A 17995-nucleotide genomic window follows, 5' to 3' on the forward strand; every position below is an offset into this window, starting at 1 on the left:
AACAATTAAAACGACAGCTAAGTTAAACCATAAAATTTACAATTTATTAATTATTACTTTTAGCAAAAAAAATGTCTGTCTAATTTGAAAAAAATTAATATGTCAATTGTTACCTTGATTCACTAACTTCACTAAAAAAAGAAACTTGCTACATCTCTGGGATTGGAGTTGCAAAGGACAAAACTCTCAACTTAAACAAAAGGAAACCATTTCCATACGCAGGGACGAAGATCTGACGCAGATGGGACTGGATCAAGCAGGCAAACGACAACAAATCTGGTGGGACATCCTATACAATCATTTTCCAAAATTTCTTCAGTTCCGGTGTACTGGACAAATCTTATGGTGATTACTCTGTTCTAAACTGCCATTATGCAGAGAGTATTATCACCTTAACCGGTCTTAAAACATTACACAAAAAAAATGAATCGACTCCCGGTTCAAAATTGCCCAAACATCTTTTCAGTCTCAGATCTCTTGCTTGACTCCTCTATGCGTTCGATTTTACAAATTCAACCCAAAATAAATTTCCCTTCACGTCTCCAGCCAGTTTGTCTACAAACTTAAAACAAACATAATACCCTCGACACTCGCTTGTCGACAACCTTGAAATATTCCCAGTTTTACTACGTGTTAGAAAAACCGTATACCTGACTTGCAATGTTATATTAGGGGACTCGAATGTAAACAAATCGTTTTCAACGAAAAAAAAAACACTCTTTTAAATTCGTCGAAATAACACATAACACGTATTATATTGATTTTAGTTTTAACCGGAATAATCTTCTACCTGAGAATGTAACAGAGACAAACACATCTATATTTTGAAACAACTGAATACAAAACTTAAAACAGAATTTTTACTATTATATAGATATTAAATATTAACAAATTTAAAACGCTACAAGCGCAATCCTTTTGATACCTTAGTTATCTGGGATGAATGATTTTTTCCGGAGTGCGGGCCATATGTCTAAATCTAGATATATAATAATAATTATAGCGCTTAATTAATTAAAATGGTTTTTGAATTATTATCTCACCCGAGCAGAGTAAAAGGGCTGTGAGACTTCTGCGTATTTTCCCATGTTAAATCACATAAGAAATCGATAAGGTCCATTCTGGTCATTTTTGACGCTTTTTGTGGTGGGAGGAAAACGGCTCGTCGGATCGTAACGTGTGGGGTATCGTCGGAAAAGGGAGGGGGTAACGAAAACGTTAACACAAAAAACAAAGATGGCAGCATAGCCAAAAGGGCACTAAGCTTGTAACGTCTAAACGCCTTAACGTACAAAAACGTGTAAGGTATCGATGGAAAGGGGAGGGGTCAATGAGTACGTAGACACAGAAAAAAAACATGGCGGCGCATTGCCAAAAATGCACTAAGTTTGTAACGTCTAAACGGCTCAACGTACAACAACGTGCAAGGTATCGATGGAAAGGTGAGGGGCCAATAAATACGTAGACACAGAAAAAACAAAGATGACGGGATTGCCAAAAGAACACTAAGCTTGTAACGTCTAAACGGCTCAACGTACAACAACGTGCAAGATATCGATGGAAAGGGAAGGTGGTAATGAATATGTAAGGACAAAAAAACGCAAAGACAATGCCAAAACGGCACTATATCGTTCCTCTGTTATTAGTCTATAACATGCTACTACATATAACGCCAACATTTAGATTTTATGATTCATAGTTACTATCTAATCTTACTACATGATGTTGATGAAGGTGAGACTTTAAAGAGTTTTAAATTTGGTTGTGATATGGTATGCTCTTGTAGTATCTTCTTTTTCTTCCTCCTTTTTGTATGTAGGCTGTAAATCTGTTTCTTCTTCAATATTAGCCTCCTAAATTGTTTAAATTATCGCACCATCTTTTTCTTGCTCTGCCAATACTTCTTCGTCCATTTGGTGACTTATCTCGTGCTATTCGTATCATCTGCCATTCTACTAATGTGTTCGTTCCACTCCTGTTTCCGTTTTGTCACCCATCCATTTATGTCTTCTATATTGCATGCTCTTCATGCACTCCTGTTATATCTATTCCCAGATATCTAAACATTGCTTCCTGCTTTATTATTTTCCCAACAATTTCGATTTTACATCATAGAGGGTATGTAGATGTTGTCATACATTTGTTTTTTTTTTGCTGATATTATCATATTAAATTTCTTGGTTGCTGTATTAAAGATATGTGTTAATCTTTGGAGCTCGTCTTCTGTCTAGGCGATTAATGCTAGTGAAAATAATAATAAAATAATCCTGTCATTATTAACATTCTTATTTGACAGCACATATTTTTGTTTTTGTGATAAATTCTATAAACAAATATTTGGAACACCAATGGGCAGTCCTATTAGTCCTATTTTAGCAACAATTATCCTAGACCATTTATTAGACCTTGGAATCTCAAAATTGCCGTTTTCACTTGCATTTATTTATAAATTTGTTGATGATATAATATGCAGTGTACCATTCAACCATATTCAGACAGTACAAACGATCTTTAATTCACTCCATTAAAATATTCAATTCACTGTCGAATATGAAAATGAAAATAGTATACCTTTTCTAGATACCAAAGTCATAAGAACTAATGATAACAAAATCATATTAGATTGGTATCAAAAAAATACTGCATCCGGCAGATTTATAAATTATTATTCTAATCATCCTAGAAGTCAAAAATTTAACACAATTGTATCTATGAAAAATCGTGTAACGACAATCTGTGATCGGAGTTTCCTAGATGTCAATTTAAAGAAACTTTTTGAAATGTTTTTAAACAATGGCTACCCAAAACATATATTAAAAAAACTTATATATAACACTAACTTTTACAATAGAGCTTTAATAAATAATCCACAACCAGTTTCATATAAAAAAATACCTTTCATAAAAAATTTAACAGACCAAATTGTCCCACTTTTCAAAACATTTCCGAACATTAAATTAATTAAATACAATCCACTTCTAAATTCAAGGTTATTCTCAAAAATAAAAGTTAAAACTCCAAATTCATTAATGAGTAATAGAATTTATAGAATAAATTGCAGTCAATGTCAAAGTTGTTATATTGGTCAAAGTCAACAGTGGCTTAAAAAACGTGTCACTCAACACAAAAGTGACTGTAACATACAAAAAAACTCTTGTGCCTTAGTGGACCACCACTTGAAGACAGGACATAACTTTGACTTTAATAATGTAAAAATCTTGGAACAAGTTGATAATTATAAAAATCGGCTTTTCCTTGAAATGGTACACATTAATAAAACTCCTGAATCTATCAATTATAAGACAGACACCAATCATTTAAGTAATAACTACTGCAACATACTAAACAATATATAATATGATAGATCTTAACCTTTAAACACAAACTTAGTAATTCTCTAGTAACTGTACCTATAATTTTATTACATTCCTAAATATCAGTATTGCAGTAACTGACTACATACCATCAATTACATTTTATAGATCAATTTATCGTGTTCCTGATTCTTTCTCAATTCTATTAATTCCATCTTTCCACTTTATAAAATGAATAATACTGTCATATTAATTGTTTATTTTAACCTACTCGCTGAAAATTGTACAACGGGAATTCACTCTAAAATATTGCGGTTACCATAACTCCTAAATAAAATCAAACAAATATGTCATTTATTTAGATATGCCAAAAAAATTTAAATTTTCATTCTTATAGTTGTAAGTATTAAAATATTCATTTTGTTTACATATAATCATTAATTATTCTAATAAATTTACAGTTTTCTCCTGAAGAAGTCACAAAATCGTGACGAAATATTGAGACTGAACAAATAGAGTTTTATTTCCTGACCGATTGCTGATACTATAAATCAATATTTAAAACAGTACGGTCGAAAAAATAATTTGAAATATATATATATATATATATATATATATATATATATATATATATATATATATATATATATATATATATATATATATATATATATATATATATATATATATATATATAATATACAGGGTGGTTCTTAAGTAATTGTACAAACAGAAACCGTAGATTCTGCACTTTAAAATATTACGATTTAAGCCAACTTGCTTTAATAAAATGTTGATATTAAGAAAGATACAGGGTGTTAAAGTGGAAATTTAAAATTTTATTTTTCGCTATAACTTTTACGTTTGTAAATATTTTTGGACAAAAATGTACATTTGGATGCTTTTGAGTAGGATAAATTATAATTTTATACATACTTTAATGTAACTGATAGAGGGCGCCACATATGCCACATGTGTGGCATAAATTTGCGCTTAACTTTTTTGTTCTTTTAGATAGCTCTATTTGTGTTAAAAAATATTAAAGATACATTATTTTTACAAAGAAAAGGTATATTTGTTAGTAACCTCAAAATTCAACCGTTTTCGAGATAATCGCATTTTATGAGTCAGTTGCATAATAATTCTTAGTTTGATATTTATAATTCATAGTTTATTCTTATTAAAACAACTTAATATATGATAATGTAATATCACAAAATGCTTTGTTATACATCTTCTTCTTTAGGTGCCGTATCCGTATTCAGACGTTGGTCGTCATCATGTTTACAATTTCCATTTTCTATCGCTTCTTACGTTTCTATACTGGCGTTGTATTATTTTTTCTCTATTGTAAAATGCTGAAAACCCAAAATATGTGGTTTATGCAAAATGGTACACCACCACATTCTAGAGAGAAGACAGTTAGAACATACTTAAATACAACTTTTCTGAACGTTGGATTGGTCGTGGTAGTCATATTCCTTGGCAATGTGGTGAGATATTGATATAATTATTTAATTCATAAAAATCCGAAAAGAATATTTATTATTCATCACGTAAATTGTTTACCCATTTTGATTAGGACAAATAATAGAAACTAGAGCACAGGTATTGAATAAAACATATGTGTCTTGTTTCATAATACTTTTGCTACAAATCTAGCCTTAAAGTCTCAGAATTTTTACAAAAACATCATTGTTTGCCTAATAACCGATATTTTTATAAATGTAGTAAACACACGGGCAATTTAGTTTAGCATAATATTAGTTCGTTAGTAAATAATAATAGTCCATTTGTTCGAGATGTAATTATAGTTACTCGTAAGCTGTAACATAATCATATAAATAAGTAATGTCATCGATAGGTTATTCCGTGTGTATATAAGTAACCAATGGACGAGATACATCACAGTTTAATACATTATTTAACATCTGCGACAAATAAGATGTAGTTCCATAATATACCATAAGATTTGGATATGTATCCAAAAGAATATATTCATAAATTATACATTATAGCCACCAAGTAGCCCAGAATTTAATCCGCTTGATTTGGGTGTAGTATGGGGCTCAATAAAACAACGTGTCTATAAGAATCCCATAAATATTCGCAACCAACTATGGGAAGAAATAAATAGTGCAGCAGTTTTTTTAGAACCAATGATGCTATTTAATATGAGAGGATCTTTTATGGAATATATCGACAAATTAATTAAATAAAATGGTGGACATATCGAACACTTACTTTGACAAAAAGTTATGTTATTTAGTTTAACTATTTCTTAATTTGGTTTGTAAACAAAATGTTTTGATTATGACTTTAATTTAACATAAAACGTAAAATGTTTGATGTCAAATTCCATTATTCTGTTATTTTGTCAAATCCTATTATTAATTACCCTGCTGATATATTTATTTTATTTAATATTTCGTTAACTATTAACTTTATAGTTTAAGGTATTTTATACCAAAATTCAAAAGTATTAATGTTTTTGTCTATTTTTCCTTCGTTGCCCGGAGTAATTGCTTTAAATCAGAACTATGTAGCTGATTTGCAAAATGCGATTATCTCGAAAACTGTTGAGTTTTGAAGTTATTAACAGGTATACCTTTTTTGGTATACCTGTTAATAAATGCGTGGTGTTTAAATGCCAAAACCCCTCAGCATGAATAGACATTCAAGAAAAGGGCCCTCAGTCCCCGGCAGCTCGCTAGTTCCCAACCAAGGTAGCGGTAGGATTCACGGACAGCGGGCAGAGGGTGCAAAGAATCTCCGGGATGTAAGAGGCTACCAAGAACGACGAACGCTGCACATAATTACTTATAATGTAAGAACCTTATCCAAAGATGAAAAAATGACGGAACTGGAGGAAGAACTCAGACATGTGAAATGGGATATTATAGGAATTAGCGAAGTCAAAAGAAGAGGTGAAGATCAGGTCAAACTAAAATCAGGCAACATATTCCACTATAATGGGGAAACAGAATCGACAACTGGAGGAGTAGGTTTATTAGTACACAAAAAATTACAGAAAATGATACAGAGCATTGGCTGCATTTCCCCAAGAGTTATGTATATAAATCTAAGACTAAATAAGAGATACAATCTGAAAATAATCCAGGTATACGCCCCCACCAGCGATTACGAAGATGAGATTGTTGAAGCCTTCTATGAGGAAATCGAAAGAGCAAAAAAGCAGGAACCGGCCCATTACAATCTGATAATGGGAGATTTTAACGGGAAACTCGGAAGGAAAAAGGACGAACAAGAAGTAGCAATCGGAGATTTTGGAATCGGAGTAAGAAACGAAAGAGGCAAAATACTTACCAACTTTCTACTGCAACACAAACTGTATGCAATGAACACCTTTTTTAAGAAGAAACAGAGTAGAAAATGGACGTGGGTTAGTCCAGATGGAAGAACTAAGAGCGAATATGATTATATAATAACAGACAAAAAGCAAATTATTCAAGATGTCACTGTACTTAATAAACTATCAGTAGGAAGCGACCACAGACCAGTAAGAGCTAGAATAACGATAAACCTACAAAAAGAAAGAGCAAAGATGATAAACAGTGGCAAACGCATAGTTTGGAATTCACCAAATCAGCCAGAAGCGTACATAAAAAATATAGCAGAAACTTTACAGAGTAATAATCCCAAACCTCTAAGTATCGACGATCATAATAAATTAATTACAGACTCGGTTAGAAACGCACAACTCAAATTTTGCAAGAAAAATTACACCAAAAGTGAAAAGATTAGCAAAGACACAAAAGCTCTCATGGAAATACGACGAAACCTAAGCGAGAAAGAAAAGGGAAACAAAGAAGAATATAGAAAACTAAATAAAAGAATTTCAGCGGATATTAGAAGAGATATAAGAAGATATAATACTAATGTAATTACTCAAACAGTAGAAAAGAACAAAGGTTTAAAGATAATGAAAAGAGAACTCACACAAAGTAAAAAAGAAATATACAAGCTAGAAGATAAAGATGGAAAGGCAACAACAGATAAACAAAACATTCTGAAAATAACTAGAGAGTTTTATAAAGACCTCTATACCAGCCAAAGACCACAAGAAAATTTACCGACACGAGTAAAGACTCTCATAAATCAGGGATCGGAAATACTTTTACCCATTTCTGTGTCAGAAGTAAGATCAGCTTTAAAGGAAATGAAGAACCATCGATCGCCTGGTGACGATGGACTCGTTATTGAGGCAATAAAAGCAGGAGGAGAAATTCTATTAAAATCAGTAAGCGAACTGTTTAATAAATGCTTACATGCGGGTACGATTCCTAAAGACTGGAACAATGCAGTGATAGTCTTGTTACACAAAAAGGTGATATTACTAAATTAGAAAATTATAGACCCATCAGCCTCTTGACACATATGTATAAACTCTTTATGAAAATCTTAACAAAGAGACTAACACCTAAACTTGATTTCTATCAGCCCAAAGAACAGGCAGGCTTTAGGAGAGGATATGGCACAAATGACCATTTGCACACCATAAAGATCTTAATTGAAAAATGCATCGAGTACAACATACCACTGGTTCTTGCATTTGTCGATTACGAGAAGGCTTTTGATACTGTAGAGTTTGAAACCGTACTGGAAGCCCTAAATCAAAGCCGAATAGATTACAGGTACACGTCACTAATCAAAAACATCTACGAGAACGCTACATCAAGTATACGACTACACGAAGACATAGAAAAATTCAGCTTAGGTCGAGGAGTAAGACAAGGAGACAATATTTCACCAAAATTGTTCACGGCAGCTCTAGAGTCAATATTTAAGAACACCCAATGGCAAGATATGGGCATCAATATAGATGGAGAAAGATTAAATCATTTGAGGTTTGCAGATGATGTCGTATTAATCGCAGATAACTTACAGGATACAGTTTCTATGCTACATTCGCTTAAAAGTCTGTCTGAAAGAGCAGGATTAAAGATAAACTTTGAGAAAACTAAACTTATGACAAATCTCGTAATGAGTGGAAATATAACTATCGACAATAATACCATACAACAAACAGACACTTACAAATATCTGGGACACGAGATCAAAATAAACAGAGACAATCAAACAAATGAAATACAGAGGCGAATAGGCCTGACATGGGCAGCATTTGGCAAACTAAGCCATATTCTAAAAAGTTCAATTCCCATGTGTCTCAAGCGAAAAGTTTATAACCAATGTGTTTTGCCTGTACAAACTTATGGAGCAGAGACTTTAACACTCACGCAGAAATCTGCGAATAAACTAAGAGTTACACAACGAGCCATGGAACGTGCAATGCTGAATGTGAGCCTCCGAGACCACATAACAAACCGACAAATCAGGCAAAGATCAGGAGTTCAAGACGTCATCGAAAGAACCACGAGACTTAAGTGGAACTGGGCAGGACACTTAGCCAGAACACAAGATGGACGATGGACAAGACGAATTATGGAATGGAGGCCCAGAAATTATAAAAGAAGCCGAGGACGACCACCGACTAGATGGACCGACGACATAAAAAGAGTAGCGGGAAACTGGCTACAAGCGGCCCAGTGTAGAGAACACTGGAAAGAACTGAGGGAGGCCTATGTCCAGCAGTGGACGGGATTGGCTGATTGATGATGATACCTTTTTTTTGTTAAAATAATGTATCTTTAATATTTTTCATCCCAAATATAGGTAACTTAACGAGTAAAAAAGTTAAGTGCAAATTTATGCCACATATGTGGCGCCCTCTATCAGTTATATCAAAGTGTGCATCAAATTATAATTTCTCATATTTAAAAGTACCCAGTTGTAAATTTTTATATATAACTGTTTACAAACATGAAAGTTATAGCGAAAAATAAAATTTTAAATTTGCACTTAAACACCCTGTATCTTTCTTAATATCAACATTTTATCTAAGCAATTTGGATTAAATCGTAATATTTTAAAGTGTAGAATCTACTGTTTCTTTTTGTACAATTATTTAAGGACCACCCTGTATATATAATAAAAATAAATCGAATTATTATAATTAATAATAATAATTAATTATAAATTAATATATATAATAATAAATTAATCCAGATTTAGATATACTCCCTCTAAGGGGAAAATTCACTCATCCCAGATACCTACGGTATCAAAAGGATTGAGCTCTGGTGGGACTCTTTCCGTGTTATCTAGCCCTAGGTGACTTGGTTTGCTGGAGTATCTCCCAAAAATTTTCGTACACACCTAGACGTCGCGAGGAGTACAGCTTTCTGCATGGCCTTATAAAGATGTTCATTTAGACCCAGCTGTTTTATGTTCGCTATAGTCCAGTTACTGAGGCTTCAAATATGGTTATACCTCCGAATTTTTTAAAACTGTATCGATTTCTTTGAAAATTTCAAATTAAGCTTATCTTACCCTCCACTTCAAAAAATATATATGCTCTAGGTGCTCTTTTTGTTTTTAAGGGGTGAAAACTACCCCTTATTGAAGAAACTGGGAAAAACACGGATTTAATTATTTTATGCACCTAAATCTCGTTTATTCGCACAAGGTAAATATTGTAATGTGTTCTCTAATACGAAAATTAATTATTCACAATTTCCAACCCTTAAAAGCTAATACTTTTTTGAGACATTTCAATTATGTATTTAAATACAAATAAAAATTAATACCCTAGCTATACAATAATATTTTATTTATTGGAAATTTTCAACCCTTACAACCACCATTATGACAAAAATAAATTAAAAATGAATTAAAAAATATTTTTATCGGTTTGAAACATTTCTTGAGTGCATTTTATTTAATGAAAATTAATTTTTTGCATATAAAATAACTTTTTATTATAATTTCAACATTTCAACCCTCACAACCAACCTTTTTTTTTAAATTAATTTAATATATTTTTATTGGTCTGAAACATTTCTTGAGTGCATTTTATTAAACAAAAATTAATTTTTTGCTTATAAAATAACATTTTATTATAATTTCAAAATTTCAACCCTTACAACCACCCCCTTTGTCAAAAATGAATTAAGAAATATTTTTAACGATTTGAAACATTTTTTAGAGTGCATTGTTTGTAGACAAAAATTAATTTTTTACTTATAAAATGAGCCTACTTTTTTCAACTCTTACAAGCACCCCTTTTGATGAAAATAAAATCCTTAAATCCTTAACTTAGACATGGACATAAATAGAAAAAAAATTAGTTTATAATATATTACAATTTTTTTATTTTCCAAAAAACTAAAAATAAATAATATTTATATAAAACGAGGTATAAAATAAATGAATATCTATTCATCATCGGAATCATAATTTTCACCGTAAAATTGGTCTTCGTTTACTGGAGGACAATTTTGGCAATTGTCACCACAGCATGTCCGCATGTTATTATTATTAGGGTTATTCCGCATATATTAAATGTCTATTAGTTCCATCGAAATGCTCCAATGCTCCAAATTATAAAATTTTTCCATTCTCCAAATCTAAAAAGTACTATTGGTTTTTTTACAATAACTCGGTTAATTTTGATGCTATAATATGCATAAAAAAACGATTTTACAGGTAATTTAACGGGCTATAAGTATATGAATGTTAAAACATTCTAAAGTCCTTTATGTTTAAAGAGTGAAGGGTCAAAGGGTTGGAGACCAGTGGTTCATGCGCTATAAAGCAAACTTCAACCAACTATATCTCCGTTATTTTTTAAGCTACAAAAAAAAATTAAAAAATGAAAATTTTTGTTGAAAAAAAAACCTATTTTTTTTTGTATTGTGTCATCTTTTACGTATCTTTTATAGTTTTGAAGTTATTATAAAAAAAAGATTTTTTTTTAATATTTACAAAAAAAAAATGTAATCATACTTTTTTCAAAAACTGGGTATTCTAAAGTGGCTAAACTTTTGGATCATACAAAAAAAACTAAAGTAAAGTGAATTCTATAAGAAAAACAATTTATTTCAATCGTAGTAAACATGACGTTAGTTTTACTGCGTTTTTTTTTTTTACAAAAATTTGAGAAACCCATCGTTTTTTGATCGTATCTCACGTACAGTTGGTGCAAAGGACTTTTACCACCACTCATTTTAAAGGTCTTTTCAAGCTCTTTTAAAAATATTATATGAGTTTTTCGAAAAATGTACCCGTTTTCCGTTATTTAACGTTAAATACTCGTATTGAAAGACAAAAACAAAAACAAACCTTCTTTGAACAGCCATAACTCAGTTAATATTGAACTGAAAATATTCATTAAAAAGCCAATCTTTTTATTTTTTATGAGCTGTAATTTTAGTCGTTACACTTTTTTTGATAAAACTCTTAGTTTCAGAGCTATTCTTAAAAAACCTTTGAAAAACATATTTTTTTAACGAAAAATGACACTTTTCAACAGCGAATCACTCGAAAAGTATTGATCTAGTGAAAAAAATGTTTACTACATTTTTTGTTTGAAATTTGTCCTTCTATCGAATAGCGTGGTTATTTTGAGTGAAAAAATTTCCACCCTCGAAAAGGGGTGTCAAACACCCCCAGGGTGGAAGCGCACATCGGCACTATATAACTTTTGTTCCTTGAGTAATTATTTACCAACACACAAAATTTCAAATGAATCGATTCAGTTATAAAGAATTCGGAGGTAAAAACCCTCAGTAACTGATCTACTAGGAGGTTTTTGGGAATAACACCAGTAGTAGATAGAATAATAGGTACTGTTCTCCCATAGTATCCATTGTCTCCTGATTTGTATTTCTAGATCTCTATACTTGGCGATCTTTTCGTTGTATTTAACACGCAAATTATTGGTGTTAGGTATCGCCATATCAATAAGTGTTGTTTGCCTGGTAAGTTTATTAACTAGTATGAGATCCGGTCTATTATGTGCCACTGGTTGGTCTTTGAGCACAGTGAGGTCCCAGTATAGCTGGTAGTTGTCATTTTCCAGCATTCTGTCAGGGACGTATTGATAATAAGGAAGATGCTCGGTTTCTAGAAATCCCAGTTTGTCAGCTAGTTCTTGGTGGATAATCTTTCCTACTGAGTCATGGCGTTCTTTATAATCAGTACCGACAAATGCCTAGCAGCCACCGGTAAGATGTTTCTTGGGCTTGACATCCATATCGGCATTTGTCATTTTGGACTTGAGGATCTTTAATAATATATTTCAGGTAATTTTTTGTTGGAATAACCTGATCCTGAATGGCAAGTAGGAAACCCTCAGTGTCGGGATCATTATTATTATAATTATTATTATTAATTACTTGTATTATGAAAATTGAAAATTGTTTCTATGCTGGAAGTTAAACGTTTAATAAAATAGTTTTAATCCCACAATTTAGGTTAATTCTCATTACGTACTAAAAATAATTAGTAGCTCATTAAGAGAATTCAACCATTAGTTGAGTATCAGTCTTAGATATAATGGTCAGGGTATCTATATGGTTCTAGAGATAACTTCGATTATGATAATACTTGAAAATGAAAGGTCATTGGTCTTCTTAAGTAGGCTATAAGTTCACACATAGTTGATCAAATTAAATAAATAATAAAGTATTAATAAGAATTTTCTTTTTTGCAGACTTCAGGCGTGAATATGAAATACCGAGATTTACCTCAAGCTTTAATACTCTTAAATGAAATGAATATTAGTGCTCAAAATGTAGGTACTTTAGTAGACAGTATGATTCAAAAAGTAAGAAAAGGAGAGTTAACAACAGATCAGGGTCTAAGTTTCTTAGAAATGAAATATAATATGTTGCTCTCATATCTCATTAATCTAACTTACGTAGTACTTAGAAAGTGTTCGGGAGAAAAAATAGAAGGAGATCCATGCATAGATAGATTAATAGAAATAAGAACAGTTTTAGAAAAACTTAAACCTATTGAGCAGAGAATTAAATATCAAGTTGATAAATTGGTAAAAACTGCTGTTACAGGAAAAACGGCTGACGATCCCACACACTATAAGGCAAATCCTGACAATTTGCTTGGAAATTCCAACGATTCTGAAAGTGATGCTAGTGAAGTTGAAAATGAAACTAAAGGCAAAAATAGAGTTGTTTATATTCCTCCAAAGTTAACTGCCCTACATTATACAGGTGAGTATTGTTAACAAAAAAAAAATAACGTGTTAATTTTTAAATTTAATTCTCGACAGAAATATTCAAATATTTTATGTACTGTGTTGATAAATTATATTTATGTCATTATTGCTGAATAAATTAAACATAGCTATAAGCTATAGTGTATTTTTATGTATGAGAGAGTAATAAAACAATAAATTATGTATGCAAATCCCTAAACTGTTGATACGGGTGACTCAATAAAAACAGATATTTGTCAACAAGTTTACAGAAGTATATAGGAAAACAATTTTAAATTGAGTATGACCACCAGGTATAAAGGTTGGAGCAGAATAGAATACAATAGTTGTGAGGATTACTAATCCATAAATAAGGTTGCCAGTGTCGGAGTGATGGAGGTTAACAGGTACTAATGAATTTGCAAGAAATGTAAGATATTTATTTTATTGGTTATATATAACCAATAAAAGTTTAATAAGTACCTACCTATTTGCAAAATAAAGTTTAATTCTTTAGATAAAATAAAACGTTTTATTTTATCTGAAATGAGTGCATTCCACGAAGTAAGGGTTTCAACAATCAAACATTTAATTCTTTAATTCCAGGAATCTACGACAGTAATTGACCAGATAATTACCTTCTAAACTTATTCCACAGAAAATGTGATAGTGGGTTTTTCCATTTTGTATATAGGAAGGTCCAAGTGGCGTATTCAAAATTCTTAACAGTTCACTAAAAGTAGGTACTTCAGTTGCAAGGTGCAGTTTATTGTGTATACTAGTGTTATGGAAAATTTGGAAGTGCCGTGTAAACGCCGAAAAATTGGTCCTCTAACAGTTAATGAAAAAACATTAATATTTAATTGTTTTAAATCATTTACAGACAAACGTTTATGTGAAAGTGTTGATGAGACCGTTGAGTTAGTGAGCAGTACACTTGGTGTTGGGAAATCTACGATTTACAGAGTTATTAAAGAAGAGAAATGTGGTAGTTTTCAAATGCCACGTAATGCTCCAGGGAAACCAAAATTTCAAATAGAAATATCATTTTAAAGAAGGACTTCGACGGAAAGTGCATGCATTCTTCTTTAGACAAGAATTTCCAACATTGGATAAAGTTCTTGTCTCAGTTCGAGATGATAAGGATTACCCAGAAATGAGTCGAAGTACGTTATGGAAACTTTTAAAAGAAATAGGCTTCCGCTGGAAAAAGAATCCCAGAAAGTCTATTTTATTAGAAAGAAGCGATATTGTCATATGGAGAAGACATTTTCTAAGAACCATAAAGGAAATGAGAAACCAAAAAAGAAAAATATTTTATCTTGATGAAACATGGATCAACGAGGGTCATACACCAAATAAATTTTGGCAGGATGAAACTGTTACAAGTCAAAGGCACGCTTTTGTAAATAACTTATCTACTGGTTTAAACCCACCATCAGGAAAGGGACGCAGGCTGATAATAGTACACATTGGCAGTTCAGACGGTTTTGTTGAAGGTGGTTTATTAACTTTTGAATCAACTCGTACCGGTGACTACCATGAAGACATGAACGCTGATGTCTTTCAAGAATGGTTCGAACAAATGATAGATCTTCTTCCTAAGAACTGTGTAATAGTAATGGATAATGCAAGTTATCACTCCAGACTTATAGAAGGACTGCCCACAAACAAGTGGTTAAAAAAAGACTTGCAGAATTGGCTGAGTTCAAAAAATATTATGTACCATCCCGGATCTATAAGAAAGGAACTTTATTCGTTGTGTGCCCTTCATAAAGAAAAATTTAAAAAATACGAAATTGATGAAATTGTCAAAAATCGTGGAATGACAGTACTTAGATCCCCACCATATCATTGTGAATTAAACCCGATTGAACTGGTATGGGCACAGATAAAGAGTGAAGTTTCAAGAAAAAATACCACTTTTAAAATTCATGATGTTAAACAGTTGTTTTTGGAGGCCGTAAATAATGTAAAACCTGAAAACTGGGAAAAGGCAGTAAATCACACTATTAAAGAAGAGGAAAAAATGTGGAAGCTGGACAATATTACTGATAAAATGATCGAGCCAGTTATTATAAATCTTGGTTCTGAAAGTTCATCTTCTGAATCTGATTTGGATTTGTAACAAGTAGCTGTAAGTTTTATATTAATATTTTTATTCATCTATTTAACATACCTTAGACGGTTTTAAAAACTCTTTTTCTCTTTTGTAATTTTTAAAAATTAAAAAAAATGAATTTTTTAAAACCCTTTTTAATGTAGGCCAGTCAGTTCTAATATAGTGTGTGATAAAAGAGGTCACTTTTGTTTACATACACATAACACTTTATAACACTGAAATAATTCATTTATTTTTTACAATTATTCAAAGTAATTTTTCAATTAATCTTGAGCACGCCCATGGAGTGGTCGGAGCTACCAGTTAAAATTATGCTAATTACTCTCTCGTTCATAAAAATAAACTATAGTTGTAAGAAAAAGATGAAGGTTTATATTATTTAGAGTTATGACTTAAAAATTTAACTAACATTTTATTCACAGAGCAGTAAGCACCTTACCAAGTGTCAATTTTAATTGACTTTGTTCCATCTTAACGGTAGCTTTACTCCATATTTATAAACCTCTAAATATTTATAATTAATTTCAATGACAAATTTCCACTATTTACATGTAACTTTATAATTATTTTTCAGGCGATGAAACGTCTCAACAAAGAGCAAAGGCTCTACAAGAGAGATCAAAAAAGAATGTTCTTTCTAGTGCTATTATGCAAGACCTTCGTGAAGAATACCTTGACATACCCTTAGAAGTTTCCCAGAGTAGTAGAGCTCAACAAGTACGTATTTATAATGATATCTACAAAATATAACAATATTTATCAAGTGCTTTACGGTACGTGTACATACAAAGTGAAGCGTTACGAATTCTTTGAAAAACCAATTTTTGAAAATATCTGAGGTGAACCATGCCTTCTTAGAGCTATAATCTGAAACCGGCAGATGATACATTATATCTTTTAACACTCTTTATACGAGATTTGCCAACCATTACAGGAGTCAATTTACGCGATCCATCGGCGTTAGCACAAAACAGTGGTCCTGTCCTTGCTGATTTTTCTCCCAGAATTCGATTTTTGATATTTAGAGGCTTGTGTGCTTTCAGGCAAAGTACGCCATAACAAACCAGATTCGTCAGCATTGTAAATCTGAGATTCTAATAGCATTTCGTTACTTATATGTTCTACTAATTTTTGCCTAAAAGGTTCTATTTCTTGTTTTGGTGCACTTGAAGCTTCGTCGTAAATTATTTTATTCATGATTCTGTGCCTTTTGCGAAAGCGCCAGAACCATCCATAACTTGCTCTGAATGGTATGTCCATATGATTTGCTAATTTAATTGCAGCAGATTTCCATTCTACTGCCCGGACCCGGACCTCACTAGAACGTTGTTGGCCGTACCATTTTAAGATTGCTTCTTCCAGTGAAGTTTCACAATCTAGTTTCATTGGTTTTTTGAGATTGCTGTTCTTTCCTACATCATATTTTATTTTGTTTTTTTTTTTCGAAACAGTTTGATTTTTTATGCCATATTGATCGCATATGAGACACAGACGTTCCAGACTTCAACTTTTGTATAATCTCTAGTTTTTGATTGATCGTTAGATTTATTGTTTTAAGTTTGTCCATATTTAAAGGGTAAGATTGCGAAAATTTTAACTTATTTACTGGCGTACACTAAATGTCTTCATTACGGCCAGCGTGGTTAACACCCATATAATCATAGACACCTACGCGTTATTATATCAGGGAATCCCCTAATAATATGTGATGTTCTCACTTTCTGTCTTCTTCTTCTTCTTCTTCTCGTAGCACTACAACCGGGGGTGGGTTTTGGCTGACTGCACAACTTGCTTCCATCTTGAACGGTCGTCCATAATAGTTGGGTCAGTAGGCAACCCCATTGTTCTTAGATCTGACCATATATTGTCTCTCCATCGCATTCTTGGACGTCCTAAGGGCCTTCTTCCTGTGAGGGCTTCCTCCTTCACTTTATGTCTCTTGCCTATAAATGTGTAAATTTATATCTCGTGTGTAGATACATTATATTATGTTTATGATAAAATATTATGTTTCTCTTACAAATGCTTTATTTGTTTATTTTCCAAAAAAAATATATACATATTACTATTAGAAATGTGTCCTTTTATGCTAAATTTTATTAAAATTCTTTGTAAAATACAGAGGTATAGGACGGGTTAAGCATGTATAATATTAACAGTACGTTTTTATTTTTTTTTTACATTTGACCGGAGTTTTTGTCCATTATATTCGAAGTCCGTTAAATAGGGGTCCGTTATATCGAGGTTTTACTGTACTTACTTAAATTTATACAACTTTTTATTTAATAAATAACTTTAAGAATATAAAAAAATGCGAAATATAGTGTATATATGTATATAGTGAAAGTACGTTATAAAAAAGGTCAATTAAAAAAAAATAATTCCAGTAAACAAAATTTTAGAACCTGGATCTTTGGTATCCACGGCCAACATTATATTCGTATTCAGTGACATTTTATTTAATATTTCCCTAATTAAACT

At 31.7% G+C, this 17995-nt stretch overlaps 1 protein-coding gene across 1 annotated transcript in view; it reads left to right on the forward strand.

Annotated features, from left to right (window-relative positions):
* LOC140451593 (neuroguidin) overlaps window positions 1–17995 on the forward strand; it is a 226104-nt gene that overhangs the window by 89194 nt on the left and 118915 nt on the right. Inside the window, exons 2-3 of the mRNA XM_072545444.1 lie at window positions 12889–13408; window positions 16089–16231. Coding sequence (XP_072401545.1) covers window positions 12889–13408; window positions 16089–16231 — 663 coding nt within the window. The remainder of the gene's footprint in view (window positions 1–12888; window positions 13409–16088; window positions 16232–17995) is intronic.

This window comes from Diabrotica undecimpunctata, chromosome 1 (assembly GCF_040954645.1).
Source record: "Diabrotica undecimpunctata isolate CICGRU chromosome 1, icDiaUnde3, whole genome shotgun sequence".
NCBI classification, from domain to species: Eukaryota; Metazoa; Arthropoda; class Insecta; order Coleoptera; family Chrysomelidae; genus Diabrotica; species Diabrotica undecimpunctata.